Source organism: Rhinichthys klamathensis, unplaced genomic scaffold (genome assembly GCF_029890125.1).
Source record: "Rhinichthys klamathensis goyatoka isolate OS25496 unplaced genomic scaffold, OSU_Roscu_1.1 h1tg000114l_1, whole genome shotgun sequence".
NCBI lineage: Eukaryota > Metazoa > Chordata > Actinopteri > Cypriniformes > Leuciscidae > Rhinichthys > Rhinichthys klamathensis.
This window is the reverse complement of record NW_026606651.1, coordinates 2,096,600-2,114,267: the sequence shown is the minus strand read 5'-3', so window position 1 is coordinate 2,114,267 and position 17,668 is coordinate 2,096,600. Positions and strand designations below refer to the sequence as shown.

The 17,668-nt window shown below is 40.0% G+C and overlaps 1 protein-coding gene across 1 annotated transcript in view; it reads left to right on the top strand.

The window, feature by feature from the left end:
• scarf2 (scavenger receptor class F, member 2) overlaps positions 1-17,423 on the top strand; it is a 49,652-nt gene extending 32,229 nt beyond the window's left edge. Inside the window, exons 10-11 of the mRNA XM_056254770.1 lie at positions 14,242-14,391; positions 15,633-17,423. Of these exons, the coding sequence (XP_056110745.1) occupies positions 14,242-14,391; positions 15,633-16,741 (1,259 nt within the window). The 3' untranslated portion in view covers positions 16,742-17,423. The remainder of the gene's footprint in view (positions 1-14,241; positions 14,392-15,632) is intronic.
• The last annotated feature ends 245 nt before the right edge of the window (positions 17,424-17,668 follow it).

Sequence of the window (17,668 nt, the reverse complement as noted above, 5' to 3'; positions counted from 1 at the left end):
TACTTATCTCGCACTTGACCGTCCGCGTCGAGTTGCACTGTTAAAATGGTTAAAATTCGCGCGCAGCAGCGTCTGTGAACATAAAGCCCGCCTACTTTGATTTGATTGGTCATCTCAAATATTCTGACATTGACGAGCAGTGACAGACCAATGAGGCTCAGATGAACACACACACCCTGTCCTCTGTTTCTGACGTGCTCTCTGCTCTGCGCCGCTGCGGAATGAAGATGAAGAACGCGCTGAATCTGATAATAACAAGACTGAAGCGAACACGAATTTGTGTAGCCTACATTAATCACAAATTTTTAGGGGGGCTAGGCAGAAGTTTGGCCTAGCGACGACCAACAATAATATATATTATTTAAAAAAAAAATAAAAAAGCACCTCAGAAAAAAGGGCACTTTCTCTCCAGGAATAAAAAGGGCAGGTGCTCAAGCCCCCTTTGATGTCTATGTGTGCACGTGCCTGGTTGTAGGTTACAGTTCGACAAGAGTTTAGAGTGTGACAAAAGCACAATGTAGTGTTTTATTGCGAGTGTACACAAATATAAGTAACAATTTGCAGTTTTAATGATGTCCTGTATAAAAAAAAAATGACGGAGTATGTTTTTATGTTTCCACTGTTCGATCGCGCAGGAGAGATCATTCTCTCTCTCGCACACACACACACACACACACACACACACTGTTCGATCGCGCGATTCGCGCCCGCGCCTCTCTCTCGGTACTGATCCACTTTTGCGACACGACTGAAGCGTGGTGTCGCACCCTCTCCACATTTGTAAGTTGATGCGCGTTCCTCAAGTTTACCGCTATGGGCGTGGTTTTGACCCAGCGGCCAGTCTAGAACAAAGGCCCCTCGAGAGACTACTTCTATTGGATAGACGCGTCGCGTTTGACGGATTCATTTGCATAAAGCTGGGCATCGGCAAAGCCCGTCTACGGAAAGCCTGGCCACTCCCTATTAAGTCCTATTGTACCGAATTTTGGTTGTAGTTCCACCAGAGTTCCACTGGGGGCGATCGTCCGAGTGCAAAATGAATGGGAGTCAATGGGGCTAGACGGCTAAATTTGTCTCTTTTACCCGATTGTCATTGAGAAATCTCAGATTTGAATGTAGGTTCTGCAAGTTCAACATGGGTTATAGGTCGAAAGTTGAATGAACGAGTGCTTATGTCCTTTCGATTTCTTACAGGTTGAGTTGTTGTTGCCCACAACACGCTAGCATTTTGCTAATGGACGCTGATTGGTCAGTGAAGGACTGATTACGACCAGAGACACCGCTTGATGGCATCGTGGCATCCGAAGCGGGACCAATGTTAAGGCCATAGGCGGACTGAACTCTCTCAAATGTTTATACCATAGATAGACTGTAAAAAAAGATATTTACCCGTGTCAGATGTGTAACTTAGTTGATGCCTCGAGAGAAAAGAAAATGCAAAGCACAAAAGCATAAACATAATAAATACATAGACTTTAGCAATAACAAAGATAACTGATGGATCCTTTATCTATGGTAATACGATATGGTACAACTATGCAGTGCAAATAGTAAATATAAGATACAGTGAGTAATAGTAAATAGTTTAGTCAATAAAATAAACAAACAGTATACAGCAAATAAAATAGTAATGAAAAGGCTATATACAATAGGCTATATAAAATAAAATGACACAACCCTGTCTATTTTTGTTAAATTTCAGTTTTATTGATCAGTAAGAGACATTATAACAGTATAAGTAGCCTAAAAGGTATAATAAGTTATACAAGACAAGAAATAAAGTAAACCATTCAGACACAGCAGGATACAACGTTAAAATAGCCTAAATATAAAGTTATGAAACTTCACTTTGCCCTCAGCCAAAACGATTTGCCAGGGAACAAATGATACGATTAATGATACCAAAGATCGCCCGTTAGATATACACAAGACGAATTATATCTCATGTTTAACCATGACTAGAGCCCTCAGAGCCAGCGGCACACGTCAGACGCACTAGCCGAGGAAAGGCTGTTCCAGGCGGGGTGCAGAGCGCTGAGACCCGGTGAAAGACTGGTCCTCACAACTCCGAAAACGTCAGATCAAACTTTTAAATAGGCGCTATCTTTATAAATAAACCACAGATTTGAGCTTTAAACAACTACATTGTCGACTGAAAAACTATTAAAACTACATTTCGTGACACAATAACAGTAGTATTTTTAAATGTCGCAGCTTCTCTCGTCTGTCTATGCGCGAAAGCACCAGTGAATGAAGGATTGCCGTAAAGCAGGTTTCTGGTCGTACGATGTGTATGACGTCATTGACATTTTAAAAGACTTTTTAAAGCAAATAAGTGACTCTAAAAAATCTAACACCCAGTAATGTGTAATTTTGTTGCATTTTCTTTCGAATACAACATTCAAATTACTAGACAAAAAATTATATCCTGAGAAAAGTGGATTTTTAGGGGTATTGCTCCATAGACCTCCATTCATTCTGCACTCCGCCTGTGAGCGCCCTCATATGGACCTAGAGTGGAACTGCAACCAGTTCAGACCCCGGAAGTTTAATGTGAGTGGGAGTTCTCCCCATATTAGACATTCTCTGGCATCGGCCAGCTTTTTGACGCGCAGCATTTTTCCAAATGAAGTGCCGCCTTCCCGGAATGCTTTGCGGGCCCGTTAAAGTCGCGTGACGTCACCCATAGGAATAAAGTGGAGTGCGGCGCGACTGAAGTGTCGCACGGACAAGTGGATCAGTACCGTCTCTCGCACACACGCGCGCGCGCACACACACACAAACTGTTAATTCTCTCTCTCTCTCTCTCTCTCTCTCTCTCTCTCTCTCTCTCTCTCTCTCTCTCTCTCTCTCTCTCTCTCTCTCTCTCTCTCTCTCTCTCTCTCTCTCTCTCTCTCTCTCTCTCTCTCTCTCTCTCTCTCTCTCTCTCTCTCTCTCTCTCTCTCTCTCTCTCTCTCTCTCTCTCTCTCTCTCTCTCTCTCTCTCTCTCTCTCTCTCTCTCTCTCTCTCTCTCTCTCTCTCTCTCTCTCTCTCTCTCTCGTAAAAGCGATATAAATACTTTTTGTTTTCTCACACAAACAACAACCAATGGAAAAATTGCCGATGGAGAAATATTTTTCTTACCTAATCAGAGGACTCTGTAGCCTTGCACAGACTGATCTCATGAAATGGCGTATGACACGCCAATTCGTATTTCCATTTTTGGCGTGCTATCAACACGCATAATCGCTTTTCAGCGTGTTTATCAACGCCTTTGACTTAACGTTATATTACTGTATTATGTATATATAAATATATGACCTACCCCAACCCCGTCCCTAAACCTACCCGTCACTGGGGTTAAAGGGATAGTTCACTTTGAAATTAATTTTTGATATGTTTTAGCTTACCTCCAGTGCATCCAAGATGTAGGTGTCTTTGTTTCCACAGTATCTTCAATTTTGATAATTTTAGGTAAAACCGTTGTTGTCTGTCAGTCATACAATGGAGGTGAAGGGGGTCCTCCTCAAAGAGCAGTCAAAATTAAACATGATTTAATGACTCGTAAATGTAAGTACACATTGATGCCCTAAGACACGAAACGAGTGGTTTTTGTGAGAAAACGAACAGTATTTATATTGTTTTTACCTCTTGTAACCACAGCCATGTCCAAGTTATCTGAGGGCGCGGACGCTTCCGTGTGTGACGTGTACGCAGACTGGTGCATAGATAAACTAGATGTCGCCTTGGCGACGGCAGTTCATTGGAACGAAACCTTAGCCAAGGCGACATCTAGGGTATATATATCTATGCACCAGTCTGCGTACACGTCACACACGGAAGCGTCCGCGCCCTCAGATAACTTGGGCATGGCTGTGGTTACAAGAGGTAAAAACAATATAAATACTGTTCGTTTTCTCACAAAAACCACTCGTTTCGTGTCTTAGGGCATCAATGTGTACTTACATTTACGAGTCATTAAATAATGTTTAATTTTGACTGCTCTTTGAGGAGGACCCCCTTCACCTCCATTGTATGACTGACAGACAACAACGGTTTTACCTAAAATTATCAAAATTGAAGATACTGTGGAAACAAAGACACCTACATCTTGGATGCACTGGAGCTAAGCTAAAACATATCAAAAATTAATTTCAAAGTGAACTATCCCTTTAATACCATTTATGAGTCTTCTCCTACCATCCTAGGAAAAGAAATATCGCTCCACAGATGTAGATATAGATTTTGCTTCGTTTCGCTCGGACATTTAACGGCGTACACATACACGCGGAATCACTCGGACATTTAATGGCGTAGACATACACGCAAAAGATTTCGGCGTGGACATACACGCGGTCATGATGTCATGTTGCCTTGCAAGGGGTGGTACTATATATTTAGGGATATGACGCAAACAGCGTTGAATGGAGAGAAGGAGAGAGAGCGAACGGAGGCTTACGGAGCGGATTATCAGAGATTTATATGAGAGAGAGACAGAACAATTATAATATATATATATATATATACACTCACAGGCCACTTTATTAGGTACACCTGTCCAACTGCTCGTTAACACTTAATTTCTAAGCAGCCAAACACATGGCGGCAACTCAGTGCATTTAGGCATGTAGACATGGTCAAGACAATCTCCTGCAGTTCAAACCGAGCATCAGTATGGGGAAGAAAGGTGATTTGAGTGACTTTGAACGTGGCATGATTGTTGGTGCAAGAAGGGCTGGTCTGAGTATTTCAGAAACTGCTAATCTACTGGGATTTTCACGCACAACCATCTCTAGGGTTTACAGAGAATGGTCCGAAAAAGAAAAAACATCCAGTGAGCGGCAGTTCTGTGGGCGGAAATGCCTTGTTGATGCCAGAGGTCAGAGGAGAATGGCCAGACTGGTTCGAGCTGATAGAAGGGCAACAGTGACTGAAATAACCACTCGTTACAACCGAGGTAGGCAGCAAAGCATTTGTGAAGCCACAACACGCACAACCTTGAGGCGGATGGGCTACAACAGCAGAAGACTCCACCGGGTACCACTCATCTCCACTACAAATAGGAAAAAGAGGCTACAATTTGCAAGAGCTCACCAAAATTGAACAGTTGAAGACTGGAAAAATGTTGCCTGGTCTGATGAGTCTCGATTTCTGTTGAGACATTCAGATGTTAGAGTCAGAATTTGGCGTAAACAGAATGAGAACATGGAACCATCATGCCTTGTTACCACTGTGCAGGCTGGTGGTGGTGGTGTAATGGTGTGGGGGATGTTTTCCTGGCACACTTTAGGCCCCTTAGTGCCAATTGGGCATCGTTTAAATGCCACGGCCTACCTGAGCATTGTTTCTGACCATGTCCATCCCTTTATGGCCACCATGTACCCATCCTCTGATGGCTACTTCCACCATGTCACAAAGCTCTAATCATTTCAAATTGGTTTCTTGAACATGACAATGAGTTCACTGTACTAAAATGGCCTCCACAGTCACCAGATCTCAACCCAATAGAGCATCTTTGGGATGTGGTGGAACGGGAGATTCGCATCATGGGTGTGCAGCCGACAAATCTGCGGCAACTGTGTGATGCCATCATGTCAATATGGACCAAACTCCCTGAGGAATGCTTCCAGCACCTTGTTGAATCTATGCCACGAAGAATTGAGGCAGTTCTGAAGGCAAAAGGGGGTCCAACCCGTTACTAGCATGGGGTACCTAATAAAGTGGCCGGTGAGTGTATATATATATATATATATATATATATATATATATATATATATATATATATATATATATATATATACATACACATAAAATTATAGCATTATTTATTGTTTTAGCACTTTTATGATGGCAAGCAGTAAATGATTTACGGTGGAACAAGCTCTGGAACAATTTCTGGAGAGTGACGAGGAGAAAGCATTGCTTAGAAAATTCTAAGCATTCCTAAGAAAAACGCCTAGGACTATTTGTAAATAAAGTTACATTTTTCATTGTTCTTTACACATTTTATTTAACAGTTACACATGTCTGTCAAGCAAAGGCTTTGACAAATATCTTTTTTGTTCAAAAACTGTTCACTATTGTTGTGTGATGTGTGATTTTCAGAAATAAATGACAAAAATCTAATTTCCGTTTTTTAAATTCTCTAGGTTATAGTACATTTTTCACTCATACTTCCTTTATAAACACATTAAATGCATGCTTATGTTAGCTAAGGGTCTTCTGAATCCATAGATACCAAACACATAGTGTTCCATCTCCATTACATATGGTTTAAAAGGCCAAATGTAAAAATAGAGAAAACGGACCAAAAAGGGCTTAGTCCCCAGAGGGTTAAAGTCATGGGTCATCTCCAAATCACAAGCAAAAATCCAGGTCCCAATCAAGGAAACAAGAGCTGAATTCTTCTTTTACAAAGAATATGGATGGCACAGCTTTAATTAAAACAAACAATGCCCTAGTGTATGGGTAACAGGCGGTCACGGGTGAGCAGCATTTAGTTATTTAGTGACAGAGAGCCCGAGAGAAAGCCCAGAGCCATACTGTCCTCGAGAGACATGTGCTTCCACTAATTTACCACATTACATAAGTTAAAGAGTCACTGCCATCAGACCCAGGTAAAGAAAAATCCTGTCTAAAACAATAATGTCACTGTTGGTTAGGGTTGAGTATGGCCTGCAGATTGATTCAATAAAACCCCTCAAGCTGTAAAACCCTGGATAGACAACAAAGAACAAGCAAGTAGAAAAATCCAACTAGAAGATGGCACTTCAGCAGAAGAGATATGACCAGCGTTCGGCTCTCAAACGTAAACTGGCCCTTTCATTCACGGACTTTGAGAAAATTGACTGAGAATGCGTCTCTTTCATCTGACAAATCAAAGAGTGTTAAATGACTCTGGAGACGACCAAAATCAACACAAAAGAATGTTGCTTTTCACGCTCACTCTTGATTAGTAAAAAAAAATGGGTTTTGCAAAAGCATATGAGAGGGAGAACTAAAAGCAAACTCAGATGAGCGTCTACCCCGTTTCTCTTCCCCACCCCCTCGAACTTCTTACTACATGGGAGGAGCTGGATGAAAATATCGTTCTCTCTTTCCCTCTTTCTCCTTTTCCTGTTGCGGTTCTGCTATCCTCATTGGCCGACTGCAGCAGTGAGGTCTGCTATTTTTTCCCTTCCTTTTCTTCCCCCACTTTTTTTTTTTTTTTTTTTGAAACTCTACCCTCACAGGAGAGCAAATGGGGGGCTGGGGGTCTTTAGACAGGAAGTGACTAAATTTACCTCAGTGTGTTTCAGAGCCCTTTTTACTCCAGCTAAAGCTGGTAATGACAGATTTAAGACAAAAGGGAGAAAAAAAGAATGAAAAATTTTGTTTATTCCCTCATCTCCTTTGGACCCACATTCTGTTTCTCACCATAACTTAGATTTAGGAAAAAGCACATTTCTACACCAGTGAAGTTAATCTGTCTTGAAACGAACATCATATCCAGATGATTCTCACAATAGCTGTCAAGAACACGTCATGTTTCACCCCTAAACCAAAAGAATGAGACAAGAAATTATATTTTACTCAATATATATATATATATACACATACATACACACACACAAACTGAATTTAATGAAATACTTATTTAAATAAATAAAAAAGTTAAAGTATGCAAATACTTTAATGCTAATGTTAACTTTACAAATTATTTTAATTTAACTGACACTATAGTCAGGTGTGCACATGACTGGTACGCATGCATGGTAAAAATAAACGATGCGCAGCAGAAAACATGCAGGGAGCGCTTTTGAGTACCAACATTTTTGGGGACAGGGCCACGTTTACTTACTGGGGTAGGATTTCTCTCCATCTCTGGTAAGATCGCCATTATGATGATTAGTGTGTTCACTAATTATTAGGGGTGCAACAGATCGCAGTTGATCTGTGATCCGTACAGACCAGGCCCCACTGTTCGGCTGCGGCACGCATGTGATTCGCGGATTTACTGCCAAGTTTAACCATCATAGATGTAAAGTTTATCATGTGGACATGTTATGTCTTGCCAATTTACACATTCAAACGATTTTTAATGGGAAACGTAAATCGGGACTCACACGCTGTTATCCGTGCGCACGGCCGCATTGAAAGAGAGAATCAAGAGCAGTTTAAAACGTGTCTCTCTCTAAGTCAAACGGTCTTGGAGTTAAGAGAAATTTAGGACTTTTGGTTGCTGTAGCGCCACCTATGGGCCAATCGGGGCCATACTCTGATAGGTTCTCCCCAAATTGAGGCCTACCATCTGGCCAGGTTTCAAGTCTCTAGCATTTACGGTTTGGTCTGCACGATCAATTTTACAAATCCTTACAATTACAATAGGGTTTCAGCACTTTGTGCTTGAACCCCTAATAAAAGTTAAATATCTGGATACATTACATATTGGGAGGGGGGAGGAGGGTTGCTTAAATTTATGAAAATAATGTCAATGAAAAAAATTCTTAATAGTCATATAATAGTTATGTTTCCTTTTGATTTTGAGGTGAACCAAATTCTGCATGTTTTGTGAGATTTACCCATTTACTTTTTACTTCTAAATAATTTAATAAATTTTTTTGCATGTTCTCAGATATTTAACTACAAACAACGAAACGCGTTGAACAATGTTCCTAGCAAGCTCTTCATCTAAATGTCTTTTAGTCCAAGTCTATAAACATGTTTCTTGAGAGGCGTCAGAGAGACAGGCCACCTGTTGCCCTACACCAGAGTACTTTCTGCAGCTGTGGGGACTAATGCAGCTGGGATGTTCCAGTAATGTACTTTTGTTCAAGGCCCATATAGCAGAGGGTGGGCTTCCAAACCGGTCTAAGTCTTGGTCTCTGACAAGACAACAGTTGTCCGATGTCAGTGAACGGCTTAGTAACAGCACTATGTCTGTTTGCATGCATCTCCATCATACATGTCATGCCATTTCATGGTACGGCGAGTCCCACAGGGGAGTCGTGAATCTGCATGATGAGAATGCTGGTGACATGAACAGCAGTGAACAGAGAGAAGATATTCCTTTGACATTGGGTAAACTTCTTCCAGCATCTACAGCTGCTTGGAAAAAGGATAAAGTATGGAATGTAAATTGTTTCATTGAAGGCAAAACTCCAAAAATGCAGTTTTATATCTCTGTGGTTTTTACTGCTGTGTGCTGTTGAAATGTTTATTTTTGCAAATTTTCTTTCAAAGCTTTTTTTTCTCCACACTGGGAGAATGTTAGAATAAACCCTTTGCAAGCCGATTGCAAAAGCTTGAGTGTTTCTAAGTGAAGCGCATATGCTAAACCTCAACATGAAAGTTAACTTTTTTCCAGTTTTCGAGTGTTATTAAACTAAAAAGTGAAACCAAACTAAACTGCTTCTTGTTGCTGGTAGTTTTACATGTAAAGGCTCTGTGACACCAAGCTGATGGTTGGCCGTTAGGCCGCCGGTGAGCGTCTCTCTTGAGGCGTGTTCCACACGTTGGCAGGAGTTCACCCGATTCAGCATGTAGAATCTGGATCAGGGTTGTCGGTGAGAGAGAACTCTGATTGGCTGATTAGGTTAGCGAACGAGTCGGTACACAAGAATAAAAGCTAAAGTGATGAAAGCAAACAAAGAAGTCACGACGAGAAGGCTGTTCTAATGTTATGCCATATTTCCTGAGCGTTCCAAAATGTGAATATTTTCTTAACATGAGCCACCTGGAATAAATTAAGCGATCAGCATGATTGATATTCAAAATGGTAAGCAAAATATTCGCCTTATGACGAATAAAGACTCAGTTGCACGCAGGTACAGAACGCACATGCTAGTTGACAGTCGCCTCTAGTCCTTTTGGTGTGTTCAAGCGTAGCAGCCGATGCGCGGAGACAACAGTCGGCCGCTGGTTTTGTTGCCGCTAGTTCTTTAACGTCGGCTCGGGGCATCACAGCCTTAAAGGGTTACAGAGACAATTTATACAGAGACATGCCACTTCCTCAATCCTCAATATAACTATATAGGGAAAACCCGTAACGCCAAAGATGGCGGTTGTATGCACATGCCCCGCCCCTCCCGCTGGAAAGCCAATCATCTGCTTTTAACAGTCAAGCCGGGACAATAGTATCCAGCTGCAGACCCGCAGCACCACCAGTTTCAGAACCCCAGCGCCAGAACCGGAAGTAAGGGGCGCAGGTTACGTTCTAACACCAGCGCCAGGACCGGAAGTGAGGGGCGGAGCTTACGTTCTAAACCGAGTAACGCCACCTAGCGTTTTGGAGCGTAATTTGCTTAGACACGAAACCGTATTATTACACACGAAACGTCATACTTTATACTATTATAATGATACATTAAGGTATAGTACAATAAGCATTTTAAAACATTGATTTTGTGTAATATAATTCTATATAGTTATCCCTTTCATTGTATTATGAGAGTTACTTCCTGATCATGATGGTGAAAAATAATGCTTGAAACTTATGGTCATTTTATATAAAATATACTTTATTTCACAAGAACATGTGCAGCATGCATTTTTCTTTATGTCAAATAATGTCAAAAATCTAAAAAGAGAGAGAAAAATCCAGCATTGTTTTAAAAGAAACCATAAAAATGTACCGTACTTCAAATAATAGCCGAGTCCCAAATAGACGATTGTCTCTTTACACGCCTGGTGTGGCTGCAGGTCTGGGTAAATATAAGTCCGGTCTCAAATAGAGGTCGGGTCTGTTTTTTAGTTTCAGGTTGTATTAAATCTTCTAAAACCCGTCAGATCATCCGCTTTTTGGCGGCCGCCAAAGCAAATTTTTGTCCCGCCAAAGCCTATTTTGATCGGTGAGTGATGTAGAATAGAATGACTGCTGCGCATGACAGGGCGCTTAACGAGCAGAGAGAGAGAGAGAGCCCTGGCCGCGCGCGCGCACTCTCACGTCTTCAAACAACACGAGCGCTGTCTTGCTCTTTATTTGTCACACACCAGTTATAGTTCATACAACGAGCAGCGACTCACTGTGTAATAAAAACATACCCTAAATATTATTTAAAAGGTGCAACAATTTTAAATATTTTTAGATAGGACCCTGGTCTTGTTAGTCCGAAATAGCTGCCCGGAGGCGTTGCCAAGATGGCGGCCGAGTGGCATGACTTGCCTAAAAGGACTTTGAGGGTTAGTTCACCCAAAAATAAAAAATATGTCATTAAATACTCACCCTCGTGTTGTTCCAAATCTGTAAGACTTTTGTTCATCTTCACAACACAAATGAAGATCTTTTTAATGAAATCTGAGAGCTTTCTGTCCCTCCATACACAGTCTACGCAACTACCACTTTCAAGCCTCAGAAAGGTGACTCCCGTAGTTTAAGCTCAATTTTATGAAGTGATGCCATTTTGGTAACAAATTACCACATTATTTTAAAAATATTAATCTCCAAAAAAAGCGTTTACGAGAGCACCATGACGCATGCGTGTTGTATTGACGTGGAGCGCTTGTTGGAGTGATGTGATGTATTTCATAGTGAAACTAGATATTTAATGAGAGAAAATGTGGATGAACATGTTTATCCATCAGGAGTTGATTAGATTGTGGAAAGTGGCTGTTACATACCAGATTTTTGGGGCTAAAAAATAAGTGGGCTTGGTGATGTCACCTGAAAAGGAAAGTTGTTTCAGAGACACAGCAAGTTATTATATTATTGAAAAATCATAAAAAATCATGCTTATGTATACAAAGTGCATATAAAAAACATGTAGCCTATAAAAAGTAAATCAAGTTGATTTTGAATGCATGTTTACTTGAAAGAGATCTTCTGATCTTGCCTAGAAGGTCTTGCACGGCCAAATAGCCAAAAGAGCAGTGTGTGAGAGGCGTAACCAGGCCAAGAGAATGTGGTGAGCATCTACTCTAGTTCCTCCTGGCTGAGAGGAGATGTGAGCAGCAAGCCACAGGAATCCCCGAGCTGACCATCTTTTCTAAGTCAGCATGAATGCATCATCACATAAAAGTGGGCGGAAGGAAGCGGCCTCTTGAAAACCACCGTGACCTTCATTAGGACCACAGTCACATGCAGGAGAACTGGGCAAAAAGTTACCACTGTTCATTTGTAGGGGTGTAACGGTACATGTATTCGTATTGAACCGTTTCGGTTCGAGGCTTCCGGTTCGGTACGCATACAAACCGAACGATTCCTTGGACCATTTTTCCTACCGACAAAATTCGTGCTGGCGCGATCACCACAACGTTGCGCAACATCAAATGGCAAGCGTAAAGAAAGCGGAACGAAACTGCGCTACTCATGTGCTTCACGGATCGTGTATCAGTTCGGACCAGCAACATCTGTGCAGCGCGAGCCGATCTCGATCAAGCGACACTGTCACTACACAGCGCTAAGAGATCCAGTGAAGAAAACATTTGAATTCGCCACTGAAGTAATAACATCGCTGTGAGATCTAGTGAGAAGCATTCACATTTCTCCGTTATTAACCGTAGATCTCTATTAGATCAAACAACGCTGACGTGGACACCAGGAGAAATATTGTGCCGTGAATTAACTAATACTTTACGTCCACAGACCAGCAACATTCACCATAACTGTAACCAGTTTGGCTGGAATAGTGAAATGCTTTCAAGTACTTCACACATCTTTTTCCAGCACTTCAAAACTCAAATATTATATAAATAAATATATGAAGAGTTCAGATGCAAAAGCCTCTAAGTGCCATTTGAAATTTTCTTCTAGAATGATCATTTTTATGAAGCTTGTATATTTAAGTTCAGTAATTTCACTCAAATGACAATTAATAGGTAATCTTCATTGCCATTTAAGTGAAATTACTGAACTTAAATATACAAGCTTGATAAAAATAAAGAAAATTTCAAATGGCTTTTGCATCTGAACTCTTCATATATTTAAATGTTATTTTTAATGTGATGACCAAAACATTATTTGTTCATCCTTCAAAGATGACACCCATTTATAAACCTGAAAGTTTCAAGATGTAGGAAAACTCAACTTATTTAAAAAATATTTTTTCTTTTAACAAATAGGACATTTCTCTGGCATTTCTTACTTTTTGCTGTATCGAAAACGTACCGAACCGTGACTTTAAAACCGAGGTACGTACCGAACCGTGATTTTTGTGTACCGTTACACCCCTATTCATTTGTAAACTTTTGCAATTAGTTAGACAGCATTTTCAGTTCCAATCAAGCTGTTGAAAAGAATCCAACACAAGCATCTGTTAGAAAAGATAAACATTAAAAAGTATACATAATTTAAACCTACATACTATTTGTACTGAATTTTAGAAAACACGGTTTTAAATAATGTATATACAGTTTTGTTTATCGATCCAAAAAATACTTTATTCTTTGACAATAATGGAAATAAGTGTTTTTTAAAAACGTTTTTTTTTTGTCCTGGGCAACTATTATATCGCATCCAAAATAAAAGTTTGTTTACATAATATGTGTGTGTACTGTGTTTAATTATTTTGTATATATAAATACACACATATGCATGTATATATTTAAGAAATATTTGCATATATATATATATATATATATATACACACACATATAATTTATATTATATATAAATACTTTTTATATAAATAACAAATTTTTCTTAAATATATACATGCATGTGTGTGTGCATTTATATATTCAAAATAACTATACACAGTACACACACATATTATGTAAACACAAACTTTTATTTTGGATGCGATTAATCGTTGCCAAGCACTAGTTTTTTTTTTTTTTTTTGTGAAAAGTACAACATCTGAAGGTGTTAAATATTAACAATTTGGGGGGAAATGTGCTTTCATTTCAGGAAAATAAGGTCACAAAAGTTAGAACCAGTTAAAACCACATAAACCAGGTTGACCAGTAAGATCATGTTTGATTATTTGCTGCTAAACAAAATGGCTATGTTGGTCCACCAGCACCAAACTAGCTCTAAATAGCAGTGCTAACCCTAACCGTAATCCAAAATACCAGTGTAAATTCTTAGGTCGTCAGTAGCTCGCAGATCATTCCACTAGCATGCTTTGAAGTGTAGTGTTTCACTCATGTGCTGTCAATGCTGGCTTTCATGCAGATTATCCACACTCCACTATTTGCCCTTGTCGGTCACTAATGCAGACTGTAGAGCCTAACATCATCACGTATGTAGTCAAAGAGCCTTTGTGTGTTGTGGAACCCAGGGAGCCTTCTTCCACTGATTTGACCTGACCTCTATGTTTGTTTTCTTCTTGTCCAAACGCTTAGTCACCCACCACGATCCTGAAAACACCTTCAACAGCATTATCGAGCCGCCCTCCGTAGTGGACCAGCCTTCTCCATCATGGTCTTCCCAGGAGTCCTTTTCTTCCTTCGAGACGAGCGAAGACGGGCCAGTTTACTGCATACCCCACGAAGGTGAGCGGGAACTAGCGCAGATAAGCCATCTGTTTGTGCAACATGGAAAACAGATGAGGGAGTTAAGAAATCTCCTGACAATTTTATTAAATGACCCCATTTTGTGGTAAATGCTTGGCCTCTGGGTGCATATATTACGTGCGTTGAGTTAATACAAACAGCAAACGCTATAAATGGCCATGTCAGCAGATGCAAAGCTTTCAGGATGTGACTCAGGACTTTCTGCATAAACCGTGGTGTGGGAGATTGCTGGAAACTGATATAAAAGCATTTTAAGGAAAAAACCTAGGCATTGTTCCATGGTGTTATGCCGTTTCGGTGTTTCTAACTGGTCATAGACATATAATAATCTTTAGGTGTGCTCATTTTATTCGAAATGTTTTTTTTTTTTTTTAATAAGCTGTGCTCGTTTAGTTGTTTTTAAAATATATTTCAGTATACCGGTAGTCAAAGTTGATGTTCAGAATGAAATACTAGCTTAATACTTACTGAGTAGTGCACAATAGTGTCTGTTCAGAAATTACCAGGAAATTAGGGTTGAAATGCCAACAAAACAGTGTTAACTAAAAAATATATATATATTTTATTTTAAATAGTTAAATAAAATAATAAAATATGAAATACGTAAACTTTATTTATATTTACTTTAATTAGAAATATTGCCTTGGCAAACAAATAGAAATAAAATGTGTTTAAGTACTAAAATTACTAAATCTAAAACTGAAATGAAAAAAATAATGCTAAACAGAAATATTAAAATAATAAAAAAGTCAAAAGTAGGTAACAAAATTATATAATAAAAAAATAAAAAGGTAATTCAAAATATTAATAAATACCATAATAGTATATAAATAATACTAAACTAACAGCAACGAAAAGTGACAAATACCCCTGAAATTCAAAATATGAGGGCAAATATTGTCTACAAAAAATTTATTTTTATATATAAATTTTACAGCCAAAAGAATGACACTATTTAAATGAACTGATTATTTTATGTTGGACTGAAATTTAGAACAAAACTACAATTTTAGTTTTAGAATCCAACTGTATAATAGAATTTAGTAATATTTTGCAGACAGATCAAACCATGACAAATGTCAACACAGAGGTGTTAAAAATTATAGCTGATATAACTTCCAGCTCATTAATCACACAGGAACCGGCCAGTCAATTTTTCATGACTACAGTCACAGAGATATATTTCTCTACCACTTACCCCTTACATTGACCTTTTTCAGAGACTATGAACGAGAGCTGTGAGAAGAAAGGTTCTGGCCCTGCTCAAGAAGTATCCTCAACACCCAATGATGAGGACGCAGGAGAGTACACGTCCCTCAAAGACACAAGAGAAACAACAAAACAGTACGTCAGCGACGGAAGCGAGCAGCCTCTCCTGAAATCTTCAGACAGCGAGGGCTCCACCAGTGGTTCCGAGTCAACCATAGGAGCCGTTTACGCCCATGTCGCACGCCTTTCCAAACACTCCAAAGAGGAGGAGGACTCGGCCTCACCGGAGAAGGCGAAAGAGAAGACGAAACCTCGTCCTCCAGACCCGTCCACCAAACCGAAGGTGTCCTGGATCCACGGAACATCTGGAGCCAACCCAACAGAGCAAAGCCAGACTCCATCACCACAAAAAGAGAAGAAGAAGAACAACAACAACTCAGAAGGTTCTGGAAAGGCTGATGAGAAGCAGCGGTTTAAGGAGAAGTCGAGCAAGAACATAGAAAAGCATCAGGACGGGAAGAAGACAGATGGACCCGAATCCCCAAGCAAAAGCAAATCTCACAAAGCTTCAGATACCATAGAGCACCTCAACGGAACATTCCAGAACGCCCTGAAGAAGATTGGAAACTTCCACTCGGACAAGAAAACAAACGACACCAACAAAGAGCCGCCCAAGAGCCCAAAGATCATGCATCCGCACATGAACTCCGAGGCCGCCACGCTACTCGCGGCTCAGCTGAAGGAGAAGACCCAAAGCCTTAATCGGAACGAGGGGCTCACGGTGGGCTTCAAACCCAACGGTGTTTCAACGCCTCAAGCCAACCGAGAGAAACCCACCCCTCCTCAAAAGACCAAGCGCTCTGCAACTGGGACCAACAAGCCCCTTCTGCCCACCTCCGGCAACCTCCAGAAGATGGTGGCTCCAATTTCAGACTCTTCTCCTGAACCTAAAAGCCCAGAAAAACAAGGCCTTAATGGGACCAGAGTTGAAGGAGATGCCACACCAAAGAAAACACCCATCAAAAAACCACCGAGAAAGAAAGGAAAGGAGGGAACACTGGAGACGGAAGGCAAAACCACTCCAAAGACGGCCATCATGCCACCTCAGACTGTCAAATAGATCCGCTTTGATCACATCGGTGCGTCTGTTTTTTGAGAACATAAACGTACAGTTTTTCGATATAGGAATTGGATGGATTGTTCTTTAAATGGACGAGCTGCTTATAGGTTTTAATATTTGGAAGGACTGTGGTTCTCGTTAACTCTTTGAAGTCCTGGAATCGGAAACGACGCCGTGGCTTGTGTACAGTATTGAAAAGGAAGAGTAAATGAATTTAATGTAATAAGCTCTTTTTGTATGCTCTCAGTTTTACATATGCATTACTCAACGTCCATTGTTTTGAATTTGCCACCGCTATCGTAATTGTCTGATCAGCAGGTTTGTGTCTGAAATGTGTATTTAGCACTGTATTCATTGGTGTAAAGAATGAACTAAAGGTACTTCAAAAGGTACAGGAAGAATGATGCCATTATTCATTTTCACTCAGGCCATACAGTATATTCAATACCTTGTTAATGATGTCATGAAGGAAATTGTCTGCTTGGTTTCTGGGACATACGCATTCATCAGTTCTAAGTGCCTAGCATCATGCTTTTTAAGCTAAAAACGTCCGTAATAGTCGTAGTCCTGGCTAATCCACAGTGATATCTATCCTTGCTGCTGAATCTAAACACTAGGTTTTTCCCTTCTTCCGTAAAGTACCCACAATCGGTAATGCATTTTATTCATGACAGATAAAGACTCCATAAAATTTAAATTTATCGTATTTTTTTTTGTCTTTTAGTCCATGTATGCTTACTATTATAGTCCTAAAAGTTCACAAAATAAATGCTAATGTACAACCTTTCTCTGGGATCTTGTACGATGGGGTGTCTTTCCCGAACTTCTGGTTAAAATAGGAAACCAATAACAACATTATTTAAAAAAAAACATGAAACATTTTGAAATATCAGTTTTGATCATATTTGCATTAAAAATAAGCACTTA